The sequence below is a fragment of the Orycteropus afer genome, unplaced genomic scaffold, assembly GCF_000298275.1.
Source record: "Orycteropus afer afer isolate SDZICR_OR568_19922 unplaced genomic scaffold, OryAfe1.0 scaffold00160, whole genome shotgun sequence".
NCBI classification, from domain to species: Eukaryota; Metazoa; Chordata; class Mammalia; order Tubulidentata; family Orycteropodidae; genus Orycteropus; species Orycteropus afer.
Window position 1 is genome coordinate 340,371 of NW_006921747.1, and position 14,836 is coordinate 355,206.

Sequence of the window (14,836 nt, forward strand, 5' to 3'; positions counted from 1 at the left end):
AAAAAAAAAAAAGATCTTCACCTTCCTGCCCCTTCTATCTGACCTCACAGAGGTACCTACTCTTCTCAGTTGGTAAATATTACTTTTATAACTTGCACATAAGTATATATAATTTATATGTGTATTAAGAGCATGGTATACATATGTACAAAGTGAGAAAAACTAACATGCTGGAACATAAACACCTGGAACAATATCCTTTGGAATGTGAACAGTGATTCTCAGTGTGGCAAAGTGGTGATTGGTTTTTGTTTTCTTCTTTCTGCTCTCTGGGTTTCCTATCAAAGAGTTTATTTTAGTTATATAATATATAATTAAAGAAATTAAAGAAAAGGGACTGTAAGTGGAAGCCAGGGACAGAATAACCAAATGTGGGGATGGAATTCAAAATAACAATGAAATAACCTGCCAAGCTCAGCTGAGCATCTCTCTGTACCTGAGCGTGCTAACCTTAAAGATCTCTGGACTCAGGAATCACATTTGGTTCTCATCCCAACTCCTTTCCTAGCTATAACCTTGAGAATGTCACCTCCCTTTTGGGGTCTCAGTTTTCCCATTTGCAAAATGCAGGATTGGACTGGATCAGTGGCTCTTAACAGGGAAATTTTGTCTGCCAACCCCTTCTCTGGGGAATATTTGGTAATATCTGTTGTTGTTGTTGTCGTGCGCTGTCGAGTCGGCCCCAACTCATAGCAACCCCTCCTTGGGTTTCTGAGGCAGAATCACTACAGAAGTAGATTGTCCAACCTTCCTTCTGAGGAGTGGCTGGTAGGTTTGAACTGCCAGCCTTCTGGTTAGCAGTCCAGTGCCTTAGGCACTATGCTACCAGAGCTCCTTTGGCAATACATTGGCAATATCTAGAGATATATTTGGTTGTTACACCTGGGGTGGGGAAAAGCTTCTGGCATCTAATGGGTTATAGCCAGGGAGGCTGCTCAACAGCCTACAATACACAAGGCACTTCTCTCTACAACAAAGAATTATCTGGCCCAAGATGTCAGTATGGCAGGCCCCGTGCTTTCTAAGGGCTTTTCCAGCTCTGACTGGCATTCAGTTCTGTGAGTTTGGGGTCAGACTCTTTTCACCTTGCCTAAGAGAAGTAATACTCTCAAACTACTAACCAGAGTGTGAATGTGGCCCACGCAACTAAAAGGAGGAGAGGAGAAATAAAAAAATGGGGACAAAAACACAGAAGACTCTTGAATTCTGGGTGAGAGACACTTAAGTAAAGGCAACGAGCTGTCTCTTTCAGTTGCTCATGTGAATGACTGGGGCCCTCTCCTGGGAATGTGCTGGAATAACAAACAACAGGCTCATGTCTAGAAAAGAGCACAAAATTTGAAGGAAAACTTGACGATTATGGAGTATTTCCCTAAAACACATAATTTTCCAGGGTAGGAAATGAGGGAGTACAGACATGAACAACATGATTTCTTTGGAAAAACACAACAGATTTACAAATAGACACTTAAATGCCGATACACTTCAGATTAGATTCAACAAATTTATTACCTGCCTGCTATGTTTGTGCCATCTAGGGACTCTGATAAATGACAGACATAGCAGCACATAACAAGGGGGAAGCAAGCGTCAGTAAGGGATCCTGGGACAATTTGGTATCAATATAGGAAAAAATGAAATTATCTGAATGAAATGAAACTCTACTGCTTACTAAACACAAACATTAATTCTAAGTGAATAACAGATCTACGTGCAAAAGAAACTAAAATCTAAAACTTTTAGAAGATAACATATCTTCATGACATTGGAGTAGGGAATATTTTTTAAACAAGTCACAAAAGCACCCACAATAATGGAAAAGAATGAGTAGACTAAGCCTTAAGAACTTACATTCACCAAAAGTCAAGTCACAGAAGTAAATTTGCAGTACATATATCCATAATATATATGTTCTAAAAATCACTTAAGAAAAACATAACTCAATTAAAAAAAACAGACAAAAGTCTTATACTGCAGCACTTTACAAAAGAAAGAAGCTCTGCTGGCTTAGTGCCTAAGGCATTTAACTGCTAACCAGAAGGCTGGTGGTTCAAACTCACCAGCCACTCCTTAGAAGGAAGGTTGGGCAACCTACTTCCGTAGTGATGTTGTTGTTGTTGTTATGTGCCGTGGAGTCGGACCCGACTCATAGGGACCCCTCCTTGGGTTTCCGAGGCAGTATCACTAGGGAAGTAGATTGCCCCATCCCTTGGAAACCCAAGGAGGGGTTGCTATGGGTTGGATCCGACTCGAGGGCAGTGAGTTTGGTTTTTTGGTTTTACAAAAGAAGGTTTCCAAATGACCAATAATATAGGGAAAGGAGGTCCGAATTGTCACCAGGAAAACAAAACCATAATTAGATACCATGACACACCTACCAGAATGGGTATTATTAAACAGAAGGGCAAATCCAAGTGTTCATGAGGATGTGAACAAATTAAAATTCTCACACATTGCTGTTGAGAATGTAAATTGGTACTGCCTCTTTGTAAAGCTGCCAGTTTCTGTAGGAGCTAAACATATGTCTACCCAGTGGCTTAGTTATTCCACTACTAGGTTTGCCTAATCGAAATGAGAGCATACATCCATCAAAATATATGCACATGAATATTCATGCCATCTTTATTCATCACAGCCCCATACTAGAAACAACCCACATCTATCCACAGAAAATGGGTGATTCAATTGTTCTAGTCATATAATGAGAATACTGTTGTTGTTGTTATGTGTCGTCGAGTCGGACCCGACTCATAACAACCCCTCCTTGGGTTTCCAGGCAGTATCACTATGCAAGTAGATTGCCCCATCTTCCTTTCGAGGAGTAGCTGATGGTTTTGAACTGCCAGCCTTCTGGGTAGCAGTCAAGTGCCTTAGGCACTACGTTACCAGAGCTCCCATGAGAATACTAGCAATAATGAAAACAAATGAACTGTAGCTATATTCGACAATATGGATGCCTCTTATAGATGTAACGTTGAATGGCTGAATGACAGAAGGCAGGCAGGAAAGGGGAAACATGTTGAATGATTCAATTTATATGAAGTTCAAGGACGTATAAATCTAATCTCTGAGGACAGAGACAGAATCATGGTTACTTTTGGGGCACAGAATTAAAGGGGCATGCAGGAACCTTCTATGGTGCTATACATGCTCTATATCTAGACCCAGGTGGGATTTACATGGGTGTGTACCTTCATAAAGCTGTATACCTAGGTTGTATGGATTTGACTAGATATATGTTACACCTAGGAGCTCTGGTGGCATAGTACCTAAATTTGACTGCTAACCAGAAGGCTCCACTCCTCGGAAGGAAGGTTGGGCAATCCTACTTCCGTAGTGATACTGCCTCAGAAACCCAAGGAGGGGTCCCTATGAGTCAGGTCCGACTCCACGGCACATAACAACAACAACAACAACAACCAGAAGGCTGGCAGTTCAAACCCATCAGCCACTCCTCGGAAGGAAGGGCAATCTACTTCTGTAGAGATACCACCTCAGAAACCCAAGGAGGGATCGCTATGAGTTGGGACTGACTCGATGGCAGTGAGTTTTTTGTTTTTGTTTTTTTTTTGAATGTTACACCTTGTCCTTGGGTGGTGCAAATGGTAAAGTGCTCAGTTAACCAAAAGGTTGGCTGTTTAAGTCCACCCAGAGGCACCTTGGATCAAAGGCCTGGTGTTCACCTTCTAAACAATCAGTCACTAAAATCCCTGTGGAGCACAATTCTACTCAGGCACACACTGGGTTGCCATGAGTTAGAACTGTCTTGATGGTAACTCGTTTATGTTATACCTTAATTACACAGACACACACAAACATGCTCATAAAACCCAAAACAACCCACAGGTACATGGGTTTCTGCATTAATGCTGCATTCTAAATTTCAAGAAACATTTATAAGTACCTAACTCAATGATCACTTCATTCAAGCGATCAACCTTTTCAATTTATACTCCCTCCACCTGCAAATGAATGACATGTAATAATAATTTCTGTTTTTAAAAAAGGTATGCCACAGAAAAAGAGAAGATATTTGTAGCATATGTAACCAAGATGGAACCCACATCAGAAAGGACTCTGAAGCTATTAGAAAAAGATGACACGATAGAAAAATGGACAAAAGGCTTCTCATTATTCCCTTCCAGCTTTTCTGAAACTATCACGTTACTTCTATTTTAAAATTAATTTTAATTTGGTAATATATGAATATACTTTCCTTGTAGAAAAATGAAGACTTACGGATAAGGTTGGACCCCTGTAAGTCTCTACTCCTGGTACTCCTCCCTGCTTCTTAGAGGAAATTACTGTTAGCTCTTGGTTATGTTTTCCTAGATTTTTCCAAAACAATGCTATTTTGTGGGATTCATTTTTATTTGTTTATGTTACATATATGGCATCATATTATGTGTACTTTCTTAGAATTTGCTTTTGTCACTTAATATTGTGACTTTTACCATTTTTCTATGTTGGTATGTACAAAGCTTCATTACCTTATTATTAACTGTTTCAGAGTCTTCCAGGGAATGGATGTTCACACTTTACATGGCAGTTCATCTATAGATATTGAATATTAAGTCACCTTCATTTATTTCTTCTTTCTTTTCTCTCCCTTTTTGGCAATTAGTACTACTCTTTAATTTGGAGAACAATTGCTATTGAATATTTAAATTAAATATTTACTTATTTAATTCCAGCTTCCTGAAAGAATCAGCTCTAGAAACCCCATGCCTCATTTTAATCTCTGAAAGCAGTGTCTCAGCCTTGGGAATTTCCCCAGTGGTCTAACTAGAAATTGATTTGTAAAGCTCTGAGCCCTGCTCTGCAGCCCCTCCCCCCAGCAAGGGGATAAGTAGTGGAAATTTATGTTTCTGTCCTTATTGCTGTGTGACCGCAGATTAGTTGTTCCTCTCTCTGCTCCTCAATTTCCTCACCTAGGAACAGAGGAGGTTGGAGCATATATACTTCAGTGGTCTTTCCCAGCTCTTCAGGTCTTTGATTCTCAGTGCCCTGTTGTCCTCAGTGATATATGCTAGTGCCCACACATCACAGGGATGCCTGAGAAAAAATTTTCCTTTCCTTATAGTTCCATAAATAGTCTACTTCCTAAGATCTCTATGTTGTTGTTGTTATGTGCCGTTGAGTCGTCTCCGACTCATAGCGACCCCTCCTTGGGTTTCCAAGATGGTATCTCTACAGAAGTAGATTGCCCAATCTTCCTTCCGAGGAGTGGCTGGTGGGTTTGAACCACTAACCTTCTGGTTGGCAATCAAGTGCCTTAGGCACTACGCCACCAGAGGGTCTTTACAGGGGAAGCTTAATTGATGTTCTCAGAGTCATAGCACCTCATGAAAGGAGGTGCTAACAGGGGACACTTAGGAAGTGAGGCCTTGAGTAGTTATTCCTGCTTATCCCTATGGCTTCTGAAGGCCAAGTTTCCATAGCAACCCAAGCCTACTGAACCATGTTAAAATCCTGTTATCATAAAGAAGAACAATTACCTGTCTCAAGAGTCCATTTGAAGGGGGAAAAGTGAAGCAATTATTTCTCACAGAGGAAGAGCACAACAGTGCCCATTTCAGAGACGCTCAGATGGGTAAAGGTGTGAAAGCAACTGAAACAAGCTTTATTTTAAAGATGGAGGCACTGAAATATAGAGCGAATCCTTTCTGGCTCTTATTCTGAAGCTCTTTCTATTATTGCTTTCATCTCATTTCTCTGTACCTTTGCCCTGTATTCTTCCAAATTCCTCCCTACCCTCTTCTCCACTCTCTGGGCTACTGCCTCCAAGATGACAGGAAAAAGAGCCTTTTAAAAAGTAAAACAGACCATGCTATCCTTCTGCTTATGGAGTTTCTTTGTGGTGCAAATGATTAAGTGCTCAACTGTGGTTCAAACTCACCCAGAGGCTCCTTGGAAGAAAGCCTGGGAATCTACTTCCAAAAACTCAACCACTGAAAACCCTATGGAGTACAGTTGTATTCTGACACACTTAGGGTCCTATGAGCAACCCTCTTCTGTTCACACCCTCCAATAGCTTTCAATGGTGGCCCACAATGCACAGTTGACTCTCCCACCTCACTTACTTCCTTTCCCCCTTTGCCCCTTAACTCCAACTCATCCTGGTGTCCTTTCTGTGCCTTGAGAACACCAAGTGAAACTGAGTAAAGTCAAAACTATTTTCCCCATCCTGGTTAAGGCAGATAATTAGAACAGATAGGACCCAGGATGGGAGTAGATGAGTAAACTTAATTACCCTCAACTATTTCCCCACCCTGGGCCCTGGTTGGAGATAGATGAGTAAACACATAGGACTGTGTTGGAGACAGATGAGTAAATACAATAAGCTTAGTTCCTTAAGAACTGAATGGAAAAAAAAAAAAATTCTTTCCTGCTATTTCCTTAGGCACAGGTGATAAAGGCATTAATGTGTCTGAGAAAACAACTTGAAAATTAACTCTGGCCAGCAGACATGCACAGTGAGTGGGGCAGAGGGGAACAAAGTTACTGGGAACTAACATTCTCATTCTCCCCTGTGCCTAAGCCCTGATCAGCCGATGACAGGAAGCCGGTGTGACTCATCCAGTACGCAGGCGCACTGACTCAAAATGCTATTGTCCCTTTAAACCGAGGTGAAGGAAATTTCAGCCAATTGTCAACCATCTCACACCCAAATTCCTGAATTTTTTATGAATATGCATGACCTTCTCTTCCGAAACCTATAAAAATTGTAGAGTTTTGGGGAGTCAGATCTGGGTACAGGGGTACCCTTACTCCTTGCATTGCCGCTTTGTAGTAATTTTCTCTTCTCTTAATCACTCAGTGTGTAAACTGCTTTGGCCTGATTGCACACTGGGCAGGGACCTGCATTTGGTTCTATTTCACAAGCTCCATCCTCTCTAAAAATAGCACCTCCATCACTCTCTATCCATGCTGCTACTCTGTTCATTACTCATAAGATGTTATCACTATCTGAAAATCACACTCTGGTTGTTTACGTCTTTGCTTGTCTCCATCGCTGGATAAAAATGGTTAATACTTTGTCTCTTTTGTTCACCACCATTTCCTTGTCACCCAACACCATGTCTGACAATGAGTGGCCTCTTGATACCTTTTTTCCTAGATGAATATATGGATGGGTGAATAAATATTCTCACAGAAAATCATGTCAAGATATCCTGAGGATCAGGCTTCTCTGTTTCCTACCACTGCTCAGAGAACCTGAAGGACTCATACCTACAGGAGTAAGCCCACCCGGGGACACCACACATGGAGAAGAGCTGAGACAAACTGGAGTGCACTAGGGAGGAATGTGGAGAACAGAGCCCGGAAGACAGCCTCCTCTGTGAATCAGCCCTGAGGGCTGGCTAGGATAGATGAAGGCAGAGAGATCAGGAGCTGGTACTGTATGGTCCTGAGGAGGAGTCACAAGGAGACATGCTTCTGCTCATTATGATGACTACTGCCAATTACTAAGCTCTTACTGGATGTACTTTACATGGTATGTGCACTCATCCTTTAAACCAGATGGATTCATTATCTCCCATCACAGTTCTCCCCCAGGCTAATTCCTGTTCACTCTCCAGGTCTCTTTTTCAGAGAAGTTCTCTCTCACCCTCAAGACCACACCAGCTTCTGCTGTTTTATATCTTCACTGGGCCCAGTATTTGTCTTACATAGCACTCATTGTAATTGTAAATGCACAATTTCTGTGTAAATGCTTGTTCAATGCAAGCCTCCCCTCTAGACTATATGGACACGAGACAGTGTCTGGCCTGTGGTAGCTGAGGAATAATTATTTGTTTAATGAATGCATGCAAAATTAAGACTCAGATGATGGCCAAGGTCCTGTAGCTAGTGAGTGGTGCAGCCAGAACTGGAATGCAGTCTGTCTCACCCCAGTGCCTGTGCTCCTTCCACAGTGTTCTAATGGTCAGAGCTGCCTGACAATAGATGGAAAAGACGTGCATGTCCCACCATTGGGAGAGTACAAGCACATCGTGTTTTATTGCATCTCACTTTATTGTGTTTTGCAGTTATTACATTTTACAGCTATTGAATTTTTTAAAAATAAAGGTTTGTGGCAACCCTGAATTAGGCAAGTCTATTGGTGCCCTTTCTCCAACAGCACATGCTCATTTCATGTCTCCATGTCACATGTTGGTAATTTTCACAATATCTGAAACTTTTTCATAATGCTATTACACACTTAATAGACTACAATGTAGTATAAACATAACTTTTGTATGAAATGGGAAACCAAAAAAATTGTGTGATTCACCTTATTGCAATACTTGCTTATTGCAATGATCTGAAACCAAACCTACAATATATCCAAGGTATGCCTGCCCTGATCTGTGCTGTAGGGTACTGAGAGGGGCTTCAAGGATTTGATTGGGCTAGGGGGTCCTATCCAGCCTGGAGACACTCCAGGACTTACCAGAGCTTGCTCTATGAGGAGGCAGAACAGGATGGCATTGCCCACTTCCCTCAGACTCTGGAACACATCCGTTTTGAGCTCTGCATACTCAATGATGTCCTTTAGCTGGTGGTGGAAGAACTCCAGGATCCCTGGTTGAAGAGAGTGAATGGTTACCGGGAAGCTGACACTGACCATTCCGCTGATTTATAGGAAGTACTGACTAGTACTGACTGACAGCAGCCCCAGTCTGACTCAGGAGAGTAAAAAGCCAAACCACATGTCCCTCTGCATATGACCGGGGGTGGGGCTTCTTTCAGGGTTTTAGGACCACAAAAAGCTTGGGAAGCTAGTTCAAATCCTTTTTGGAAGAATGCAAACAAAACAAAACAAACACACAATGGGGGTGTCCTGGATCTTTCAACCAAAAAGTTACCACACTTTCTAAAAAGTGATGGGACATTTCTTTATTTACTTATAATATTTAGTTATAGGTCCTGGATACTATGATAAGCAATTTATCTGCAGTATCTGACTTAATACTTCTAATAATACTCTAATTAGGCAATATTATCCCTATTTTTCAGATGAGGCTCAGAGAATATGGTTACTCAGCTACTAAGTGAGACAGCTGGGATGGAAAACTATGGCTTTTGGCCCAGCCCTTTTCCGTTTTGAGTCACACTAACCCAATACCTGACACCTTGGGTTTTGAACAAAACAGCATATGCCAAACTCATGATCTCCACCTTTTCCCCAGGCCTCATTTACTCTAAAGGAAGGAAAGAATTATTATTCACCCCAGAGGCTGAACAGAAAAGACTCCTATTTCCTGACTCACCTTAGATCTATCACTTTTAAACTCCATATAGACGACGAACCTGCCCCAAATGGACAAATGGAAGGATTCCCAGATGAGCTGAGCTAATGAAGACCCTGATATATAAACCTTACTATTCATTATTTGAAGGAGCCATGGTGGTACAGTGGTTAAGTGCTCATCTGCTACCTGAAAGGTTGGCATTTTACCCCACCAAGATCTCTATAGGAGAAAGATGTGACAAATTGCTTCTGTAAAGATTACAGCCTAGGAAACCCTATGGGGCAGTTCTTTCTGTCAACAGGGTGGGAATCAAGTTTATTCATTATTTTAAGATGTCCACATCTGCTATACTCTTCTAGCTTCCAAATAGTCTTGTTGTCAGGAAGCAAAGTCAGGGCATCTGACTCTTCATGCAGCACTCAGCTCCCTAGCATGTTAGAGAAGCAAATACTACAAGGTAGACAGGTAGAGCCACCTCCATCAGGAGTGGTATTTGGGTTATTTTTCTATCACCAGCCCCTGCACCCACTTTCCCATCACCCACCTGGGGAGCCATATTCATGCCGAGGCAGACGGCATATCTTGGGCATCACTTCAATCAGCGTTTTCACATACTGGAGAATGGTTCCTTGGAGCTGACAATAGAAGAGGACAGTGGTGAGACAATTCATGGCCACTGTAGACAGTGGCCTCTCTGGGCTGAGTGCCAGGTAACCGGGATGTGTGGAGTATGTGTTGAGACCTGTGGGTAAGACACTGACTGCTCCCTCACAGGAGGAAGCAGGTTCCCTCCTACAGGGAGTAGATACCATCAAACTCAGAAAACGGTCTCTACAAAACAAAGAAAGAGTTCTGCTCATTACTCTCTTGGGCATATATGCTTCAAGGAGGCCACATTTATAGTCCTTCCTCAGGTTGGCATGCTTAGATGAGATCTAGGGCACAGCTAAAAAAGAAACAGGGTCAGGGAGCTGTGGAAATTGAGATACATTATTTAATTTAAATGAAAAATACATGGCACATTCAACCATCCTGAGTCCAAGGCAGACATCTTTAATCAATTACCACATTTTCCTGTTTTACTCTGGATTTCCTTTTCTCTTTAATTACCCATGACTCCACATAGCTGCTATCAGAGAACTGGGGTTAGCAGGTGAATCATGTTTGTTCTTCCTGATTTTGTTAAATATTACTTTATATCCCTTTGTCATCTAAAAACTTTAGGAAAATCTAGTTGAAATCGTTCAGCCTTGCTTCAGGAGTACTGCAAGGAATTAAATGAAAATTCATATGACCATACTTAGGGCAGAGAGTGGTAAAGGGATATGTAACTCCCTTGAGCCCAGTACAGCATTGATAATAGGGTTTAGCAAGAAATCTCAAGGAAAGAAGACTAGCGATTGATTCGAGATACCTGTCATGGCCATGGGAGGAGAAAATGGCAGCTCATATGTCACTGATTTACTGTGCTCAGATTAGACAATGCAGCACAGGAGAGGAGCATGAGCAGTTCTCACTCTTGTTAGGTGTCATTGAGTCAGTTCCAGGACATCGTGACCCTATGTACAATGGAATGAAATATTGCCCAGTCCTGTGCCATCCTCACAATCGTTGCTAGGTTTGAGCCCATTGTCACAGCCACTGTACCAATCCATCTCAATGAGGGTCTTCTTCTTTTTTGCTGACCCTCAGTCATGAGTCAAAATAAGGATTACTGAGCTCCATAATCACATAAAAAGAGTGAGTTTAAGATCAGAAAATAGGAGATAAAGCGTAGGTCAGAAGGTGCACAGAGCAACTGAGGGACAAGGGTGAAGAACTCCCTGATGACATCTAGAGACAGAGCTGGAATGCCTGTGACTTCTTTCGACAGGCCAGGTAAAAAGTGAAAGAAAATCTTGTTCAAATTCACCCACTTGGACACCTCCCAGGATTCATTCAGGCCTCTCCTTACCAAGCTCTTGACGATCTTCAGTAGTTCCTCCATGACCACAGCAATGCCCTGATAGCCCAGGAGTCTGCAGATGGTCTTAAAGTGAGGGGGCCCCACAAAGTTCCTGTAGGAGCTGTAGATGTGGCTGTAGGCAATGTTGAGTGGCTGGAAAAACAAGGGTTGTGGCAAAATAAGTGGCTGATTATGAATGGATACTGGTGTGAGGTCTGGCAGGAGATGCTTCTCTGATAGAAGGAATGGGAACTTGATGTGACCAGCACTGTCTCACTGAGAACCCCTGGAATATATTTGCAAGATGTCGGCCATGGAGAGAGGTGTGGTCTGTGGTCAGTGACCAAAGGATTAAGCAAAGGCCACTTGATGGAGCAGCTGCTCCCTAGCAGAAGAAAAGAAAAGGCTTCTAGGCAAATGTTCCTATTACAGGGACTCTTGCCATCTACTACATATACATATACAACCAACTCTTCCAGTCATGATTTTCACAAACTGAACAATGGATGGGAGGTAAAATAGATGATTTTCTTTCTCTAGAGGCATTTTTTGGTACTAGAAACTAGCTGGAAGAGCCATTTGAAACTTCAATAGGTGATTCAATATCTTACTTCTTCCCATTTTTAGCTGCTTCCATCTATGGTGCTGTCTTGGAAAGGGAATAGGCCTGGGAGTCAGGAGATACTGCTGCGTGCACAGGAAAATCACTTAATCTTTTTGAGCCTCAGTTTCTTCATCTATGAAATGAGGAAGTTAGAGTTAAGTCAGGAGTTCTGGTGGCCTAGTGCTTAAGGCACTTTACTGCTACCTAGAAGTCTGGCGGTTCAAACCCAGGAAGGCTGGGCAATCTTACTTCCATAGGGATATCACCTCAGAAACCCAAGGAGGGGTTGCTATGAGTTGGGTCTGACTCGACAGCATATAATAACAACAACAACAGAGTTAAGTCAGTGGTTTCATAACTTTTAACGTGGCAATCCAAAGGAAAGTGAGTATATGAAACAGACAAAAGTGGAGCTGCTGTTCTGGTGCTGGTTGAGGGCCCCAGGGCCCTGGCCATCAACTGGCCATCTCCTCTTCCTCTGGATCCCATGTGTCCCTCTGGGCACCTTCAGTGAATCCTAGGGCTCCATGGAACACAGTTTAACAATGATAGTAGAATTTCTTTAAGATCCCTTCCTGTCTGAGAATGTATGACCAAAATGTTGTTGTTATTTGCTGTCGAGTTGGACCAGACTCATAGTGACCCCTCCTTGGGTTTCCAAGGCAGTATCACTACGGAAGTAGATTGCCCAACCTTCCTTCCAAGGAGTGGCTGGTGCGTTAGGGCCCTAAACTGGTCTCACTTGGTTGTCGAGACTACAGAAGTTTTCACTAATACTGTGTTTTTGAAATGCTGCCATTTATGGAGCTCCTCTTACTCCATAATATGAAGCCCTCATATGCATGCTCATTTAATCTATACAACAGACGTACGGGGATTCAGACCACTTTTAGTCCCGTTTCACAGACATGGGAACTGAGGTTCTGGAGGAAAGTAGTTTGCTCAAGGTCACACAGTTCATAGATAACTGAGCTCTGATCTGAACCCCCATGTGGCTGATTCCAAAGTCCATGCTCTGAACCTCTACATATAACAGAGTACTTTGGATGTTGAATTTGAAATAAACCATCCTTAGTTTTTCAGTTAAGGTTTCACTTCAAAGCTTATTTCTGACTGTAGTTTTTTCTACCCGAAATTATAGAAATTTTGTATACAAAATATGTAAACATGGGAAGATCACATCTGATATTCTATCAGCTACAACTCTCTGTCAGTTGGCTGATTAGAAATTATCAACTAACTAGGAAGTGTAGGAAGTGCAATGATGCTTTTGGAGGCCTGCAAGATTCTGAATGCCCTTTGGAGCCATCAAGGGAAGATTTAATTATGTTCAGTCTAGTTTTTGTGTTAACAACATAATGCAAAGGAGCTCTCGTAGCACAGTGCCTAAGGCATGTGACTGCGAACCAGAAGGCTGGTAGCTCAAACCCACCAGCCACTCCTTGGAAGGAAGGTTGGGCAAGGGCTGCAAGATTCTGAATGCCCTTTGGAGCCATCAAGGGAAGATTTAATTATGGTCAGTCTAGTTTTTGAGTTAAGTGTGTTTTATTATACATGAATTATTCTAAACTTCACAAAAATAAGCATCACAATGTTGCTGATGTATGCCGTTGAGTCAATTTTCAACTCCTAGTGACCCCATGTGACAGAGTAGAGCTGTAATCTTTACAGAAGCAGATCACCAGTTCTTCTTCCCACAGAGCTACTGGGTGGATATGAACTGCCAACCTTATGATTAACAGCCAAGTGCTTAACCATCACACCACCAGAGCTCCTTATCACAATTATAGTACCAGAAGGCTTGCAGTTCAAACTCACCAGGCACTCCTTGGAAGGAAGACTGGTTAATCTACTTCCATAGCGATAACACCTTGGGAACCCAAGGAGGGGTCACTATGAGTCAAATCGACTTGATGGCAGTGAGTTAGGCTTTTTTTTTTTTTTTTTAAATAACAAGGATAAGGAGCTCTGTTGGCATAGTAGGTAAGGAATATGGCTACAAATCAGAAGCTCAGTAGTTCAACCTACCAGTTGTTCCACAGGAGGACGATAAGGCAATCTACTTCCATAAAGATTTACAGCCTTGTAAACTCAATGGGAGTTGCTATAAGTTGGAATCAATTTGATGGCAGGGGGTTTAATAACAAGGATACATGAAGAATACAATTACAGCACCCTCTAATAACAAGGATTCATGAAGAATTAAACACCCACTCATTCACCAGGCTGAATCATTGCATGTTTGGAAAGCCAGTGCCTACATATTGGGAGGTGTGGAATGTCAAAACGTACAGTATTGTCTACTCAACACTGAGAAGCTGCCACTCAGTGAACTCTGCCTCAACACAGTATGAAGAAAATGATGAGCTGGGGGAGGGAGATATCTTATAGTTACTAAGGGTTTCTAAATACTACAAGGCAGGATGATTTATGTAGGGAGGGAAATAAAACTGACTCAAAAGCATGGTGTTCATGTCAAATCCTAGAAGTTTATCAACTGCAGAGTTTGATTAATCCAAACATCTGGCCAGCCTTACTCTGTATTCTTCTACATGTGGAGCAAATCCATTGTAGCGCCCTAGTAACAGGCTCTGGTAGCATAGTGCATAAGGCACTTGACTGCTAATGAGGCTGGTGGTTCAAACCCACCAGCTGCTCCTTGGAAGGAAGGTTGGGCACCAACTTTTGTAGTGATACTGCCTTGGAAACCCAAGGAGGGGTTTCTGTGAGTCGAGTCCGACTCGACGGCACATAACAACAACAGTAACAGGCTACATTATAAATAAGACCAGAACTGGGGTGAGGTGAGTGAAGTGCCTGTTGTTGTTGTTGTTGTTAAGTGCTGTCGAGTCGTTTCCGACTCATAGTGACCCCATTCACAGCAGAACAAAACACGGCCCGATCCCGCGCCAGCCCCACAATCCCTGCTATACTTGAGCCCATCATTGCAGCCACCATGTCAATCCATCTCGTTGAAGGCCTCCCCCTCTTTCGTTGACCCTCCACCCTACCAAGCATGACATCCTTCTCCAGGGAATGGTCCCTTCT

General features: G+C 42.4%; 1 protein-coding gene across 1 annotated transcript in view; it reads right to left on the reverse strand.

Moving 5' to 3' along the window:
• The window catches only part of CYFIP2 (cytoplasmic FMR1 interacting protein 2), a 182,008-nt gene that overhangs the window by 58,156 nt on the left and 109,016 nt on the right, over positions 1–14,836 (reverse strand). The window contains exons 24-26 of the mRNA XM_007946403.2: positions 11,194–11,337; positions 9,784–9,874; positions 8,438–8,568 (exon numbers count right to left, since the gene is read on the reverse strand). Of these exons, the coding sequence (XP_007944594.1) occupies positions 8,438–8,568; positions 9,784–9,874; positions 11,194–11,337 (366 nt within the window). The remainder of the gene's footprint in view (positions 1–8,437; positions 8,569–9,783; positions 9,875–11,193; positions 11,338–14,836) is intronic.